This window comes from Drosophila sulfurigaster, chromosome 2R (genome assembly GCF_023558435.1).
Source record: "Drosophila sulfurigaster albostrigata strain 15112-1811.04 chromosome 2R, ASM2355843v2, whole genome shotgun sequence".
NCBI classification, from domain to species: Eukaryota; Metazoa; Arthropoda; class Insecta; order Diptera; family Drosophilidae; genus Drosophila; species Drosophila sulfurigaster.
In genome coordinates, this window is record NC_084882.1 from 8,212,224 (window position 1) to 8,227,426 (window position 15,203).

The 15,203-nt window shown below is 39.5% G+C and overlaps 3 protein-coding genes across 4 annotated transcripts; 2 read left to right on the forward strand and 1 right to left on the reverse strand.

The window, feature by feature from the left end:
• The first annotated feature begins 249 nt into the window (after positions 1-249).
• On the forward strand, positions 250-1,942 carry LOC133835855 (surfeit locus protein 6 homolog). Its single transcript, XM_062265992.1, has 2 exons — positions 250-509; positions 564-1,942. Exons 1-2 carry the CDS (start codon positions 338-340, stop codon positions 1,394-1,396), a joined length of 1,005 nt encoding a protein of 334 aa, XP_062121976.1. The 5' UTR covers positions 250-337; the 3' UTR covers positions 1,397-1,942.
• Positions 1,512-7,446, forward strand: LOC133835850 (ATP-dependent Clp protease ATP-binding subunit clpX-like, mitochondrial). Its single transcript, XM_062265978.1, has 7 exons — positions 1,512-2,407; positions 4,530-5,598; positions 5,656-5,932; positions 5,998-6,147; positions 6,216-6,437; positions 6,500-6,697; positions 7,014-7,446. The coding sequence occupies exons 1-7, from the start codon at positions 2,350-2,352 to the stop codon at positions 7,044-7,046; spliced, it is 2,007 nt and encodes a 668-aa protein (XP_062121962.1). The 5' UTR covers positions 1,512-2,349; the 3' UTR covers positions 7,047-7,446.
• LOC133835848 (pneumococcal serine-rich repeat protein) lies at positions 7,095-14,786 on the reverse strand. 2 transcript variants are annotated; one of them, XM_062265973.1, is made up of 8 exons: positions 12,584-14,781; positions 12,354-12,484; positions 9,653-9,747; positions 9,364-9,597; positions 9,030-9,300; positions 8,516-8,965; positions 8,293-8,451; positions 7,095-8,216 (listed from the first exon to the last, which is right to left on the reverse strand). In XM_062265973.1, exons 1-8 carry the CDS (start codon positions 14,097-14,099, stop codon positions 8,151-8,153), a joined length of 2,922 nt encoding a protein of 973 aa, XP_062121957.1. In that variant the 5' UTR covers positions 14,100-14,781; the 3' UTR covers positions 7,095-8,150. The 2 variants fall into 2 exon arrangements, with proteins under 2 accessions (XP_062121957.1, XP_062121958.1); XM_062265974.1 differs by lacking the exons at positions 7,095-8,216; positions 8,293-8,451; positions 8,516-8,965; ... (1 more) ...; positions 9,364-9,597; positions 9,653-9,747 and having other exon boundaries at positions 12,352-12,484; positions 12,551-14,786.
• Between the last annotated feature and the right edge of the window lie 417 nt (positions 14,787-15,203).

The window sequence follows — 15,203 nt, forward strand, 5'->3', positions numbered from 1 at the left end:
TGAAATATACCAGCTGTGTAAGTCCACACTGGTTAGGTATGGGAAATTTATCTGCTATGGCGTAAATAATCACAAGTGCTGAACTTTCATTGGACAGCATTTTTAAGTAAAGGATAAAGACAAAAAAAAATTCCTTGTTATCTACTGAATACCTTTTTTAAGGCCGTATAGTTTTTCTTAATCATGTTTGAAACTATGCAAAATTGCAGTGTCTTGGTGGATTTTTCAGACTCTATTAGTACATATTTATAGAAAATTTACGGTCACCCTAGCAGCAAGTGCACGTGTGAGGACACAAACATTGTTTTCTTAGCGATTTTTAAGAAAATAATTCAAAATGATAGATGCAGATATTATTAAAAATAAGGTACAGCAGTACTACAACCGCGTACATAACTTGGAGCAAGTGTCTGATAAAAAAGAAAATGGCTTTGAAGAAATGAAACGTTTCCAGCAGCGTGTGCTCAATTTATTGAAAACACACAAAGTGCCATATTCAACAAAAGAAGGTAAATATATTGATATAATTCCGAATTTCGTATTAAACGTCAACCTTATTGTAGATGAGGACACCTACGAAGATTACTTACTTTCGGATGATGAAAACGCCGCTAAGACTAATGGGAAAAACAAGAAAAAACAGTTGAGAAATAAGGAAGCAGATAGCTCAGAAGATGAAAACGTTGATGAACGAATTGCTTCCATCAAAAACAAACTGCGACAGAAAAAGAGGCCTACAACAGAGAAACAACAAAAGAGACGCGAAGCAAAGAAATTGAAGCGGAGCAAAGGAGTGCAAAAGATTCTACAATCCTCAGGGAAATCGTTAAAGAATGAGAATGTAAAGCAACAGAAACTGAAAAATGGATTTGTGAAAATGGAAAAAAATGTAAATGGGGAAACGGAGGATAGCAAAGAACAGATTCAACCAGTTAAAGTGCAACCCGTTTATAACGAAGAGGCGAAAATTGTTTACTCTAAGATCGATTTTGCCGCCAACCCTGGTACAAAGGCAAAAAAATCCCACCAAAATCCAAAGGAAATATTGAAAAAGCTGAAGGACACGCGTCAGCACATCAACGAGTTGAAGGAACAAGGTGACACCGAGAAGGCCGCTGAAATCCAAAATGACATTGCGTGGAAAAAGGCGTTCGATAAGATCGAGGGCAAAAAAGTCAAAGATGACACCAAGCTGCTACAGAAGGCTATCAAAAAGCGAAAGGTAGAGAAGCGAGTGGCAAAGAAGAAGTGGACGGATCGCAAGGAGAAGGTGGAACACGATATTGCGAAGCGACAGAAAAAACGTCAAGAAAATTTGGATAAGCGTAGCAAGGATAAGAAAATCAAGAAATTGAAAAAGGCAAGCAAAAAGGGTCGAATTATAGCTGGCTACTAAAAAAAAATTTGGCAACTTAAGCTAGGTTTAACAACTCAAAATAAAAATTGAATACAAAAATTCGATGAACTTTTAGAATCAAATTTTTTTATTACGTTTCTCATTTTCCGGCCGTAAAGTAGTCCAAATTCATTGTGTATCTCTATTAGCCTTATGTTTACCTTTTTGGTTGGTTAGTGTCACTGTTTGTACCACGGTGCAAGGCATTTGCAAGAAGAAGAAACACACAACAGCTGTTATTAAAGCGAACAGCTGACTCGGGCGCATTGTTGTATTTTATGTGAACTTGTTTGCGCAAACACGTTGGACAATTACGGTTAAAATATTGCGCCGAATTTAAGATTTGCATTTTATTTGAGGAATTCTCGCTTATTAAATTCAAGTTGTGCAATGGATTGTAGAATTTGAAGTACTTTGTACACGCATACAAGTGAATAGCGAAATATCAAGAAGAAGCAGCAGCTATAGCGCACGAATCAGCGTGTAAAAGAAATCAGAAAACCAAAACACACACTCGTACACGGCACACACGCACGCACACACGCACGCACACACACAAACAAACAAGCAAGTGCAGAGATACAGCAAAGCGCCGAGCGCAATCTATTTTATTCACATTTTCCACACAGAAAACCCGCAGCGCACCAGCGAAAAAAGTAACAATTGCGTCGTATAACAAGCCCGAAGAAGTTGCTGAAAATTACAATATTTTGTGAAAAAACAAAACAAAAAAAAACGAACATTGTCTCAAGAGTTGTGCAAAACCAAAATCAAATCGAATGATCAGCATTATTTGCTTGTCAAAATAGTCCAGAACAGAGAGACTGCCAACACATACACACATATACAACATTATCATCGTAGCTGAAAGAAGGAAGCTAGAAGAGTGTGAGGTGTGAGCGGGCCCCGCCAGCTGAGATTTCCGTAATAGCAGGCAGCAAGAGAGCTCCAGAATGAGCATGGTGCGGCGCATTCTTTTGCTGGCTCCAAAATACAAAATATGGACAAAGGGTAAGAGATAGTATGATGGCGGGGGGAATTGTAGTAACATCTGCAACTCATTCGGGCACACTCACACATCACAATTGTGCTTGTTGTGCAAAATCGCATACGTAACTGCGTCATTTGAGGAGAGCGGGCGTCACGTAGCACATACACGCAAATAAACATATGTACAGACTTGAATGTACCATTAGTGTGTGTGTATATGTGAACTTACGATCGGACAGAGAAAAGCAGCTATAAAAACAACATAAGCCTGCATTTACACTCGATGTTGTTGTCCAATTGAGACAGAATGCAAAAGCTCTCGCTTATCAAAGTCTTCGGCCATCAGCCGAAGTTTACTTTGACTTTCAATCCCATTCTCTTTCGGTTAATTATCTCTCTCTATTTTTTGGCTTTGATGAAGGTCGTAATTCGATTTCAATGCAGCTAATTCTCGGTGTATGGACCCAACTTGGATCTCTGATTGTTTTTGGTTTTTTTTCTTTTTGGTTTTTGGCTTTGGGTTTAATTTAAATTCATGTCAAACAGCCCGTGCCGAAGGTCAGCTTTACGGCGCTTTGGCCTAGTCGGAAAGATATTACGTTATGGCGGCAATCAGAAAACGTAGCATTGATTTGTTGCTATTTCGATTACTTGTTTACACAGACAGACAGTGGCCGCGTTTTTGAACTGAACTTGAATTGTTTTAAATGTGTGCGAGATTTAATAATTGCGGTTACTACTTTGACGCAACGAATAGCCGATTGATTTGTGGCCTTTTTTTTTTGGCTACTTATACCCATTAAAATTGGACACATGAAATTCGTTATGAAGACTCCTGAACTCATATGTAAAGTTTTTGACATCACGCTCTACATCGCAAGTCTCCACAAATAATAGAATATTTTGTTATTTAATCTAAATTTCATATTACTTGAAAACCTTTTAATGTCAAGATCTAGTTTTTTTTGTAATAATAATGTATAATCTATATACACTCTTTATGTACCCAGAAATTTGTAGAAAATCAGCCCATCTGGGTAAGATAGTTCAAATAAGCAACATTTTTTTTGCGTTACAAACTAATAGAGGGTATTTTGTAGTCGACACTTCTAGCTAAAGCAATTTTACTAGTTTTGTGGTTTTTTGGAAAAATGTACGTTTTGTTTAGGTGTAATTTCAGTCATTTCATGCATCTGTTGTTAAAAGCTAATAAACTATTTTACGAGTCAAAAGCAAAAGTACCATAATGGTTGTGAGGAAAAGGTTTTCTTTTTTTTTTTAGTTTCAAAAATATGTTTTTAAGCCAAGCATTAACGCATATTATGTAACTATATTATGACTGACAGTTCCCTTCTGTTTGTAATTACATGTAATAATATAATAATAGCATTACGAATATGAAAAGATTTATTTTATTGCTAATTAAATAGTAAATAATGCTTATTATGTTCAATTGTTGACAATTTCCAAGTCAAGTTTTGCTCTAAAAGTGTCAGCTAAATCGGATCTAAATGAGTTGAGTCAGTTGTTATGTATATGCATATGTGTTAATTGGCCGTGAAGTTGGGAAGGAAAGACGCGGAACCCCCTAGATAAATATTAGATAAACGATTCGATTGTCAAAAAGTTTGTTAATCCGTTGTCTACGAAAATTATAAATTAATTTCTAAGAATTGCTAACATGGAATATTAACATTAAAATATGTTATAGAAAATTGTACTTCTCAGTTTAATATTTACTAATAACTAATTTTGTAAAAATTTAAAATTTTCTATAACATTCATTGTAGTTTAATAATATTGCATTATATCCAATCTAAATTCAACTCAATTCAATTTTTTTGATGGCCATTAAAAATTGCGTAATAAACCTAAAAAATATCATTTTAAACTCTGATTTGATTTACCATTTATTTTATTTAAAGTGTTCAGTATTATACAAATATAAAAAGAATATTTTTGAATTATGATAGAATATAACATTATTACAGTTATAATAAACGTCGAATTCATTTTAATGCAACTAAATGGACATGTAACAAAGAAAATCACATTTCATGACATAACATAAGCTTGTTTTTGTATATAACTGATATATACTGTGTTTATTACTTATCTAACTCTCTCTTCTTGCTTATTACAGGAACCAACATAAGTCACACACAACACACAGCAAGATGTGTGATAGTTAGCACGGGATGCACTCGACACTTTCACCTGGCCACACGGCACCTTGCCGCTAACAGGCGGATGATGATTGAGCCAGTGATGGCGATACCCGCTTACATTGACATAACGAATGGTGTAACAACGATGTCCGATGGCAGCAGTAGCAGCGACAGCAGCAGCAGCAGTAGTAGTAATGCCAGCGGCGGACATGGAAGTGGTGCCGCTAAAGCAAGTGGTCCGGGGGCGAGTGGCGGTGGCGGAGGTGGAAACACAACCGGCGGAAACGATAAGTTTCTGGCGTGTCCGAAGTGCGGCAGCGCTTGCACTCAGGTGGAAACATTTGTCAGCTCGACACGTTTCGTGAAGTGCGCGAAGTGCAATTACTTTTTCGTGGTGCTGTCGGATGTGGAGACAAAGCATCGTGTCAAGGAGGAGCCGAAGAATCAGCGCAAGCCACCGCCGCCGCCACAGAAGATCATGGAGTATCTGGACAAGCATGTTGTGGGTCAGGAGTTTGCCAAGAAAGTGCTGGCGGTTGCAGTCTACAATCACTACAAGCGTATTCATCACAATCTGCCGCAGTTGCAGCAGCAAAACCAGAGTGCTACCAGCGGCTCAGGTGGAATGGATGGCATACCACGTTCGGATCTGTTGCATATCACCGGCATTGGTCACACACTGAATAGCACACCGGGCAGCGAATTGCCTCCAAAGCCGGCTCAGATGGGCATGGGTGGTGGTGCTGGATTGACCGGGTCCGGTCTCGGTCTCCACACCAGCAGCAATACGTCGATACCACGTGGAGATCATCGACCTGGCTCGGAGATACTTGATAAACAGAACAATGATGTGAAACTGGAGAAGAGCAACATAATAATGCTTGGTCCAACGGGGTCAGGCAAAACACTGATTGCCCAGACTATTGCCCGCTGCTTGGACGTGCCATTTGCCATCTGCGATTGCACAACGCTCACCCAAGCTGGCTATGTTGGTGAGGATATTGAGAGTGTTATCTCAAAGCTGCTACAGGACGCCAACTACAAGTAAGTTTCAAAATTCAATCATTTATCGATAGTTTATTATGTTTGTTTTTATCGCAGCGTGGAACGTGCTCAAACTGGAATCGTATTTCTGGATGAGGTAGACAAGATTGGCGCCGTGCCGGGAATTCATCAGTTGCGCGATGTGGGCGGCGAAGGTGTGCAACAGGGCATGCTGAAGATGCTCGAAGGCACAGTGGTCAATGTGCCGGAACGTAACTCTCCACGCAAGCTGCGTGGTGAAACTGTACAGGTGGACACAACGAACATTCTGTTTGTGGCTTCTGGGGCTTACACGGGTCTCGATCGTCTGATTGCCCGTCGCCTTAACGAGAAGGTGAGTACTTTCTCCTTCGTTTCACTTTAAGTATTAAATCATTTAATTATAATGTCTTATTACAGTATTTGGGCTTTGGCATGCCCTCGACAAGCGGATCTGGTCGTCGGGCCGCTCAATCGGCAGCGAGCCCCATGGACAATGATCAGGAGGAGCGTGACAAATGCCTGACCAAGGTGCAGGCGCGAGATCTCGTTGAATTTGGCATGATACCCGTAAGTAATCGTAAATGCAGTTCCTCATAAAATGAGCTAATTAAACAATATCTGTGTCTCGTCAATAGGAATTCGTTGGCCGCTTTCCGGTCATTGTGCCCTTCCACAGCTTAAACGTTAATATGTTGGTGCGCATTCTCACCGAGCCACGCAACGCTCTGGTGCCGCAATACAAGGCATTGCTTGGACTGGACGAAGTCAATCTGTCATTTACCGAGGAAGCTGTTGAATCAATTGCCTCATTAGCAATGGAAAGACACACGGGAGCACGTGGTCTACGCTCCATAATGGTATCAAATATTGACAAAACTTAGTGGTTGTGGCAGTGTTTAATAATCTGTTCATTTTACAGGAGCAACTTCTTTTGGATCCCATGTTCATTGTCCCTGGTTCGGACATAACGAGCGTGCATATAACCGCAGATTATGTGAAAGGCAACGATAAACCAATTTACAGCCGATCTACTGATACTAATGCCATGGAGAGAAGCGAAACCCCAGACTCGGAACCCACCGACGATAATGATAAGAACTTTGAGAATAGTGAAAAAGTACGAATTAAACAGTAAATTAATTAGCTAATGCGCCGCCTATCCCAAAAAAAAACACAAAACTAAAGCAAAAGCAAACGCAAACGCAAAACACAGCAGCAACAAAAGAATACAAAACAGGCGTTTTACAAAAGCATACATAGTAGCAAAGTTTTTGTCGATTTTCTCGTTTTTTATGCGCTTGTGCTTCATTTATTTAAACTCTTGATCCTCTTCACATATTTGCTTAAAATGCTTTATTGAGTTTGAGTTTAAAACAAACTCCGATTTACTTTAGCTCTTCTCCATTATCATTAACATGTTATATTATTTTTAGTCACGTTTAAATGATACTTTGGTCGGTACGTAGCCTGCCGTCCTACACCCGCCTCCTGCAGAATTGAATTTTTGAATGGCATTTGCGCAATTATTATAAACAATTACAATTCAATATATATCGCCCCATATTCACCTGTGATTTAATAACTGACGAGCAGCGTAGATTGTATCTGCATCGCAACCATTCAAGAACCGTTTGTAACAAACCAGCAATTGTAATAAAAAAAGAAAACAATAAATTAGAATTGTAATGCGAAGAATAAACATTTTTCTAATATCCGATGTAATATCTAATCTAACTTATCAGTTGGCGCTGCGTGAACTGCATAAATACTATATATATATTTCAATAAAAGTTATGTATAGAAAGCAAATAAATTAGGCGAATCAGATGGCGTAGCTAAAAGTGTTAAAGCGAAGACGAATACAAAGAGAAGCAAAGTATATTTTTAACTAATTTAAGTTGTAAAAGAAAAATTAAACAAAAAAAAAAAGAGTTCAAAATAAGTTAATAAAAAAACCAAATTTAAGGCTAATTGCCTTTAATTATTACCTATTCAATTCATCATGTATAAAAGTATATTGCAATCATTTTTTCACACTAGTAAAATTCATAAAATTTAGTTTCTATTAAGTAATTCCATTCTTGCTGTTTTTTGAGGATTATCGCCCAATTATAGTAAAATAAAATTCACAAAATTTATTATTATTTTATTTATCATATTTCAACTAAACAAAATTTGCACAAATTCAATTGACTAATGTTTACTACTCAAAAAAAAAAAAACAATTTTTATGTTTGATTCTCAATTTGGCGTGTTCCGATATTCAGTTCAGTTTTCAAGCTAAAATCGCGAATACTACTTATGTGTTTTATTTCATTAAAGAGTTAACTGAATAACGGAAAAGAAGCATAAATAAATAGTTTTAAAGTTTTATTGCACATTTGCACTAAAAGAATAGATTTCTTTTTGGGTTTTTTTTCTTGGATTTTTCGTTTACGTAGTGTATAAATTTGTATAAAAATTTGTAAGTAAATAAATATGTTTTGTCATGAATGAGTATGTTTGTGTGTGTAGATATGAGTTTGTATGTTATGTATAAGTTGTTAAAAACCGAATTTGGCAAACGAGCTTCAATCATTCTCCTCAGATATAAGCAGTTCATATTCCTGTGCCGCAAATCGATCCCAATCCGAATTCTGAAAACGCAATAATAGCAAATAAATAACATACACTCGAAACGGAAGCAAATCTCAGGGGGCAATGAATACTCACTGACTCATCCCGCTGTGCGGCGAATGGATCGCGCTGTTCGTGATCCAAATATTTCTCTAGATTGAAGAACGTATCAAAGAATACGTGCGTCATTTTGCAGCGTTTCAAATCTCCTAGCGTTATGGAATCACGATTCGCAGGCTTGATCATATCCAGCATCTAAAACAACAAAGGAGAAGAGTTGATTTATAGTCTTATCAATTCTTATTGATTTTGAGCTCACCTGACAGAGGCAATCCTCAAATGGCAAGCACTCAATGCCAATGCCCTCCATGCGCTGTTGCTGCTCCTCATAGAAGTATTCCAGCTCGTACATGGAAAGGGCACCATCTCCATCGATATCCATGCAGCGGAACCAGTACTCAATGGCTGTGGGCGTGCGTTTGTCCTCCTCAGAGAGAATGAACCACACGAACTCTGTGTACGACATCTTAGGCTCGTCCTCAGGGGACTTTTTGTTGTCGCTGCGTGTCACACAGCCGGAGAATATGCGCTCAACGATGCGTGTGGAGAGAGCGTTGTCGCTGTGCTTGGCTAGATCGTCCTGATTGATGAGCAAATCGTGATCCTTGTCCAGTTCCCAGAACTTACAATAGATCACATAAAAGTGCTCGTAGCTAAAGAAGGCCATTATCTGATTGATATCATCCTCCTCCTCCAGCAGACTGATCATCTATCCAAGCAAATTGATGCTGCAGTTGTGTTTAACTCTGAATCGAAAGTGTTGCAAGACTCACCTCCAGCAAATCGGATCGCTTAAGCTCCGATATTGTTATCTTGCCGCTCCAACTGCGATTCACTGAGTAGAAGATGCGTGCGATGACCGTGTGCACGTATCTGGAATGGAACTCGGTTGCTTCTTTAAGAAAGGCCAGACCGGGGTGCGTGTCAACCACGTCCTGCACCAATGGCACCAGATCATCGGGCACAATATACGAACGAAAGCGTTGGCCCCGCGACAAAATGTAAACAAATCTCGAGGCAGCCTCATGGCAATATACATTCATCCTGTCGCCAAAGAAGACAGTTCATTGATCAAGTGGTTTAAGAAGAGACGCATCGACGACTTACTGCTTCCAGAACTCCACAAAACGCTGGCGTTCAACCAGACCCGTGGTGCTCGCTTGACAGAAGATCATCACTGGCATGCGCCAATAGAAGGGCAGTCCGCATAGCTTCAGGATGCGCGGCAGCTCATCCTTGGTCACCTGATTGTTGGGAAAGCTATCAAAGGCGGACAATATGCCGCGAATAACCCGTTCCATGGCAATCGTTGGCTGTGGCTTGCCATGTGGAAAGTAGAATCTGCAATCCAGCAATAATAATCATTTACTTCTCTCTGTGGAAATCATTATCATACCTGGGTATATAGACACTCTTGGAGCTCCTAATCTCCTTTTGCAGCGAGTTCTGTTCCTGTGCAGGCGCCGGAGGCGGTGTCGCATGCAATTTGACCTGCAATATAAACAATGTAACATCCCACAGGTCTCTTAATAAAATGTAGTATATAAGTAGCTTATTATAGTATTTATCACACATTCGCCTACAATATAACCATGTGGTTGGGTTGGATTGGTTGGGGCAAAGCATCACTAAATAAAATTCCATATTTATTCTCAAATGTTTGCCAAGTTTCCTTCTGTTTACAATTCGCATTTTTCGTGGAATGAGCTTTCAATTGCAACGCTCGATTGCCACAGCCCTTAAAATTTATTCTAAAATATGCTAATGAATTTAAATAAACAAACTGCAAATGAGGTTAGACAGTCTTGGGTATGAACGTTTGGAATCTAAGTACGTTCTTTAACAAATTGTTCCCTTACTCAAATATTGTAGAGTATCTGCTAGTGGAGCAATCTCGTCTGTCTCATTTGCTTAAATTTATGCAAAGAAATTTTGTTTAATCTACAAATTGTTAGCAACATATTAATATTTTGTGTGGGTTCTCTTTCGATTTCATTTCCGAACTATCGTGTGTAGAATATAGTATCTGATTATGTGTGTGTATATCAATAACACCGGAATATTTTGTACGAATTGGAATTGCAGCGAAGCAATAATTTTGTTGTTTTGCTTTTTGCTATTGTGCTAAACTCATGCGCATATTGAATCCAAATGTACAATGTCTTAATTGGCGCAAATGAAAACGATCTACGGTTGAAATCTATATGAGCTCTTTGAAACAACATAAATTTAATTAAGTGAGATTGTGTCAGCAATGTTAAAAGTTAAATTACAACAATAAAGTAATTCAATTATTTCCTACTTGAATTGTGGTGACAGATTGAACATTTATCTATTTAATTAATTTATACTTAAGTGGATTCTTTTTTTCGCATAGTTGTAGACTAGAATTTCGGAATTTACATTCTTCTCAAAATTCTATTAAATTAATGCTTTGAGTTGAGAGCAACCCAGGGGGAATTTTTAACTAGAGAATACACTAATATTCATCTTTTGTTGATCTAGCTGCTCTTTGTTCCAACAATTCCTTATAAGCATATAATTAAGTTATTCGTTTTTTGTTCAGTTCAGATGCATCAAATATATGCACTACGCACAGACCATTCATGATTTTAAAACTGTCAACGACAGCATTAATATTAATCTCAAGAGTAATACAAACACAACGGAACAACGGAAAGATACGCACACATTCATGCTTGATTGCACTGAGCATATGCGCATATTACGTATACGCATGGATTCGCTCGATAGACAAACAAAATATTACGCATACGCATAGTTGTTGAATAAATACGACTAGAAGAGGTGAAAGAACAAGACTTGAAGCTAATCGCACAATTGATTGCCGACAGAGTTGTGGATTATTTTTAGCAATTATTTACTTTGAAACTATAAACAATATAAAATACAAAAAGAGAGAAAATAAGAGAAGAGAAGTACAACAAATCAATGTGGACGGAATTTCAGAATGAAACAAAACAAAGTGGGCGAGGATACAATGAGTAAAGCAGATAATTTGCTGTCAGACATATGCCATTAAATACGGTTGCCTCTTCGCGTTCATGATGTAATTAAATAATTAAACAAAATTAAATAAAAACTTCCCCAAAATATATAATACGACACGGCAAAAAAGTGCACTTTCCATTGCTTAAATAATCATGTGCTTTTGTTCTATTTGTTGTTGGGCTGTTTGTTATTTATTTGTTGTTTTTTTCTGCCTATGCACGATCGTGCTGATCGCAAGTGCTTGATTTGGTTGTTTTTGTATTCGAGAATATGCACACTCAGTAGGGGTATTCACTAAGTTAAAGGCAACTTAATGCAGTCAAGGTGAAATAATTATTGAATTAACACTATAATTATAAAGAGCTACTATCAAATTTAACACTAAATATAACAAAATGTAATTATCGATGTTTAATTATTTTGTATTCTAAAATAAACAAGAATTAATGATTAACAAATATAACTTCAATCTGAAGAAAATTAAATCTTTAAAGTTGCGCTGATTGAAACTGAACTCTAATCAAATGTTTTTACAAATTTGGAGACGACATAAAAATACTTCAACGCCCACGTTGGCTCGATCATAATCTGAGTTATGTGTTTGATATCGATTGGAATTTGCATCTGAATAAAAGAGTCGACTAAAGCTGAACCCACACGTGAAGTGAATAACCCTATTGGCCTATTGGCAATAATGTTGCTCAAAATGTATTGTTCGCCCCTCTTCTCTGTCTCTGTTTCTGCCTTTGCCTCAGTCTCATCTCTGTTGGCAGCGACAGCGTCTCTTTGGGGCAACCTTAAATCAATCAATGATGCTACAGCGGCACGATAACAGCGCCAGCCACGATATATATTTTTTTTTAATTTCTGATTGTCTCGAGCGAGAGAGAGAGAGAGAGAGAGGTGAACTGATGGGGGAGGGATTACACGAATTGTTGCTGCTGTGGGGATTTTGCATTTGCTATTTGCAATTGTTAGATAACAAACTGAATAAAATTCACACACAAACATTGCAGGCAGACGGACGGAATTCGCTCTAAAAATTATGGTTTGTTTATGGAATTGGGGAATTAGGAGCAACTCACCTTAAGCAGACTCTTCGGCGGCGCCTCCACAGGCCGTTTGATGTCGAGGAACGAGTTGCGCACATCCGGACGCTTCTCAAAGAGCAGCACGCGCTCGGCGACGGAACCACGTGTTAGGATTGGTCTGCCCACTGGAATGGAGATGGATAGATAGATGGCAACGATAGATGTGCGTCAGCTTGATTATGTTTTCATACACTCAATTCACATTCAATGTGTTTAATTATTACAATTCTTATCCTGGCCATTGGTGAGCGCTGCTCGGCTGCCGCTCGTCGGTTTGATTTTATTCAACGTTGGCATCGTTGTGTCCACCGAAGTCGCTGACGATCCAACTGTTGCTGTTGTAGTTGCTGCTGCTGCTGTTGATGTTGCCGATGGTGTTGCCGTTGCTTTTGCGTTCGCCACAATGTTGCTGGCATTGCTGTTATCAGTGTTGCTGTTGCTGCTACTATTTCGACTGTTGGCTGTTTTCCTCGTGATCGCTGGCTTTTCTTTGGTTGTGGATATTGTTGTTGATGTTGTTGTTGCTGCTGCTGTTGCTGTTGCTGTTGCTGTCGAATTCGCCATTGCCGGCTTCTGTTGTTCGCTGTGGTTCTCTTTGGTTTTGCTCGCTTTACGACTGCTGATCGTGGGCTCGCTGGCGCCTTTATCTGTCAATGTCACAGCCACGCCCACACGAGGTGCATCAACTGCATCGCCTGCACTTTCGCTGCTGCTGTTGGCGTGACTGTTGCTGCTGCTCCTGTTGTTGCTGCTGGCTTTGCTCAGTTTCTTGCTGTTCTGAGTTGCTGTTGTTAACTTGTTGTTGTTGTTGTTGCTATTGATTAGAGTATTGCTGTTGCTGCTGGTCTTACTACCATTGCTGTTGCTTTGCCGCTTCTTGGTAGGCGTTGTTGACCCTGTGCTTGCAACTGTTGCTGATGCTGCTGCCGCTGCTGCGGCGGCTGCCTCTTTCTGCAGCAACTCGCTGATTTTGAGCAAGTGCTGCGTCTGCTGCTGCGACAAATTGTTAACATCCAGATGCAAATCGATGTCATAATTGAGATTCACATCGGGCAGCGTTTTGCTGGCAGTCACTGCTGCCACTTTTTTGGGAGATTGCAACGACTGATCGCTGGCCTGCTGTTGACTCGGCTTACTGGCTTTGGTTGAGCCAGTTGTTGGCGTTGTTGTTGTCGTTGTCGCTCCGGTTAGTGCTGTTGTTGTCGCTGTTTTCTTTAGCTTGCCATTGCCAATTGACTGGGCAGCCACGCCCACTTCCGATGCTTTTTTAACAACATTCTTGCCGCGCTGCTCTTTGTCTTTGTTCACAAAACTGGTGACCATCTTCTGCAAGCCCTCGGCGCTGCTAATGTCCGTTGTTGCAGCTGTCGCAGCTGCAACAGCAACATCCGCAAAGTCGCCCGAGGCCGCGGCATTTGTGTACATCTCAAGCAGCTGCGCGGGCGGCAGACCGCGGCTCCTCCACGTCTGATAGATGGCATCGGCATGCTCGCTGATCTTCTTTGACAGCTCCGCAATCTCGGCGTGCGCATCGTTGCTGATCGCTGCGACCGGCGCAGCTTTCGGTGATTTGGCGGCGGCTCCTGCAGGCTTGCGGTTTGTCGTCGTTGTTGTTGTCGTTGTTGTTTTGCTGGCACTCGTCATGGCCACCGAACCGCCAGAGCTGCCGCTGCCTCCGCTACTGCTGAGCTTTTTGGTTTTGGTCGTCGTTGTTGTTGTTGTCGTCGAAGACGCTTGCATTTTGTACGTTTTGTAAATAGAAAATATGCTTCACACTGCTATAATTATTTATTTCGCATTCACAATGTAATGTGCAAGCAAAATTCACATGTTTAGCCTTTGTCTAGTTGATTGTACAAATTGCGAGTAGATTGCATTTAATCTATATCTTTCTCAGTAGGCAATCAATTTAATTCTCAACCGCACTCACACACAATTTGCACATTTTTCGAACAATTCACACAATTCACGTTGTGGCCGCTTTTGTGGGCTGTAATTCGCTTTGATTTTTAACAAATTTTCGTGCGTTTCATTCACTTTTCACATTTTCCTCGTCTTAACTTTTCTCCGTATGGCGAAATCTATTTATAAAAGAAATACCAAAATTTCCTATTTCGTTTATTTCAGTTGCTGAAACACACACACACACACAAACACACACGAACACGGAAAATGCGGCGATCTAGACGGAGACGCACACACAAAAATACAAAAAATACGGCGGCATTAACATCGGGATCGGGGCATCATCATCTCAATAAGTAAAACGCGCACACAGAGCACAACACTGGTTCCAAATCGATGGCAAATCGCTTTTTTTGAATATTACGGAAATTTTGAAAGAACACGTGCTCAACTCTAAAATTTGATTGTTTTCTTTAAAAATATGAATCATACTAATTGCTGAGAATATTTGCTAATGACTTTTAACAAACAGTATATTTTGATAGGAAACAAAATGAAAGCAGAGCAAAATTATAAAAAATACATGTTTGTGAGAATTTAAAGCAAAACGTTTGACTTGAGCTTTTGCTATTTATTTCTTGATGGAAGGCATGTAATTTCTAAAAGTGAAGGTGCGACATCCACTTAACAAGCTTTGGAAGCATTAAACTATTATTAACAACTAGATGTGAAGTATTCAGCAGCATTAGATTGGTAAATAAACGACCATCAATTGCCTTGTTGTGTCTGGCTAGGCGTAGCAATTAATGAACAACTCATTTGCATTTTCACAAATCAAGCAATGCCCATCGAGTGCAGCACACTGTGAACGCGTAAGAAAATTGAAAAGTCCCCTTAGCCCGTTTGGGGCGTTTTTGCTGTTTTTACGTGTAGCGGCGG

What these genes read in the sequence shown, in the direction of transcription:
- LOC133835855 (XM_062265992.1), top strand. Translation starts at nt 338, where the DNA reads ATGATAGATGCAGATATTATTAAAAATAAGGTACAGCAGTACTACAAC. An exon ending in GCCATATTCAACAAAAGAAG is followed by an intron (nt 510 to 563) that starts GTAAATATATTG and finishes ACCTTATTGTAG; the next exon opens with ATGAGGACACCTACGAAGAT.
- LOC133835850 (XM_062265978.1), top strand. Translation starts at nt 2,350, where the DNA reads ATGAGCATGGTGCGGCGCATTCTTTTGCTGGCTCCAAAATACAAAATA. An exon ending in CTACAGGACGCCAACTACAA is followed by an intron (nt 5,599 to 5,655) that starts GTAAGTTTCAAA and finishes TTTTTATCGCAG; the next exon opens with CGTGGAACGTGCTCAAACTG. An exon ending in GTGGTCTACGCTCCATAATG is followed by an intron (nt 6,438 to 6,499) that starts GTATCAAATATT and finishes TTCATTTTACAG; the next exon opens with GAGCAACTTCTTTTGGATCC.
- LOC133835848 (XM_062265973.1), bottom strand. Translation starts at nt 14,099, where the DNA reads ATGCAAGCGTCTTCGACGACAACAACAACAACGACGACCAAAACCAAA. An exon ending in CAATGGCCAGGATAAGAATT is followed by an intron (nt 12,485 to 12,583) that starts GTAATAATTAAA and finishes TCTCCATTCCAG; the next exon opens with TGGGCAGACCAATCCTAACA. An exon ending in CGCCGAAGAGTCTGCTTAAG is followed by an intron (nt 9,748 to 12,353) that starts GTGAGTTGCTCC and finishes TTTATATTGCAG; the next exon opens with GTCAAATTGCATGCGACACC.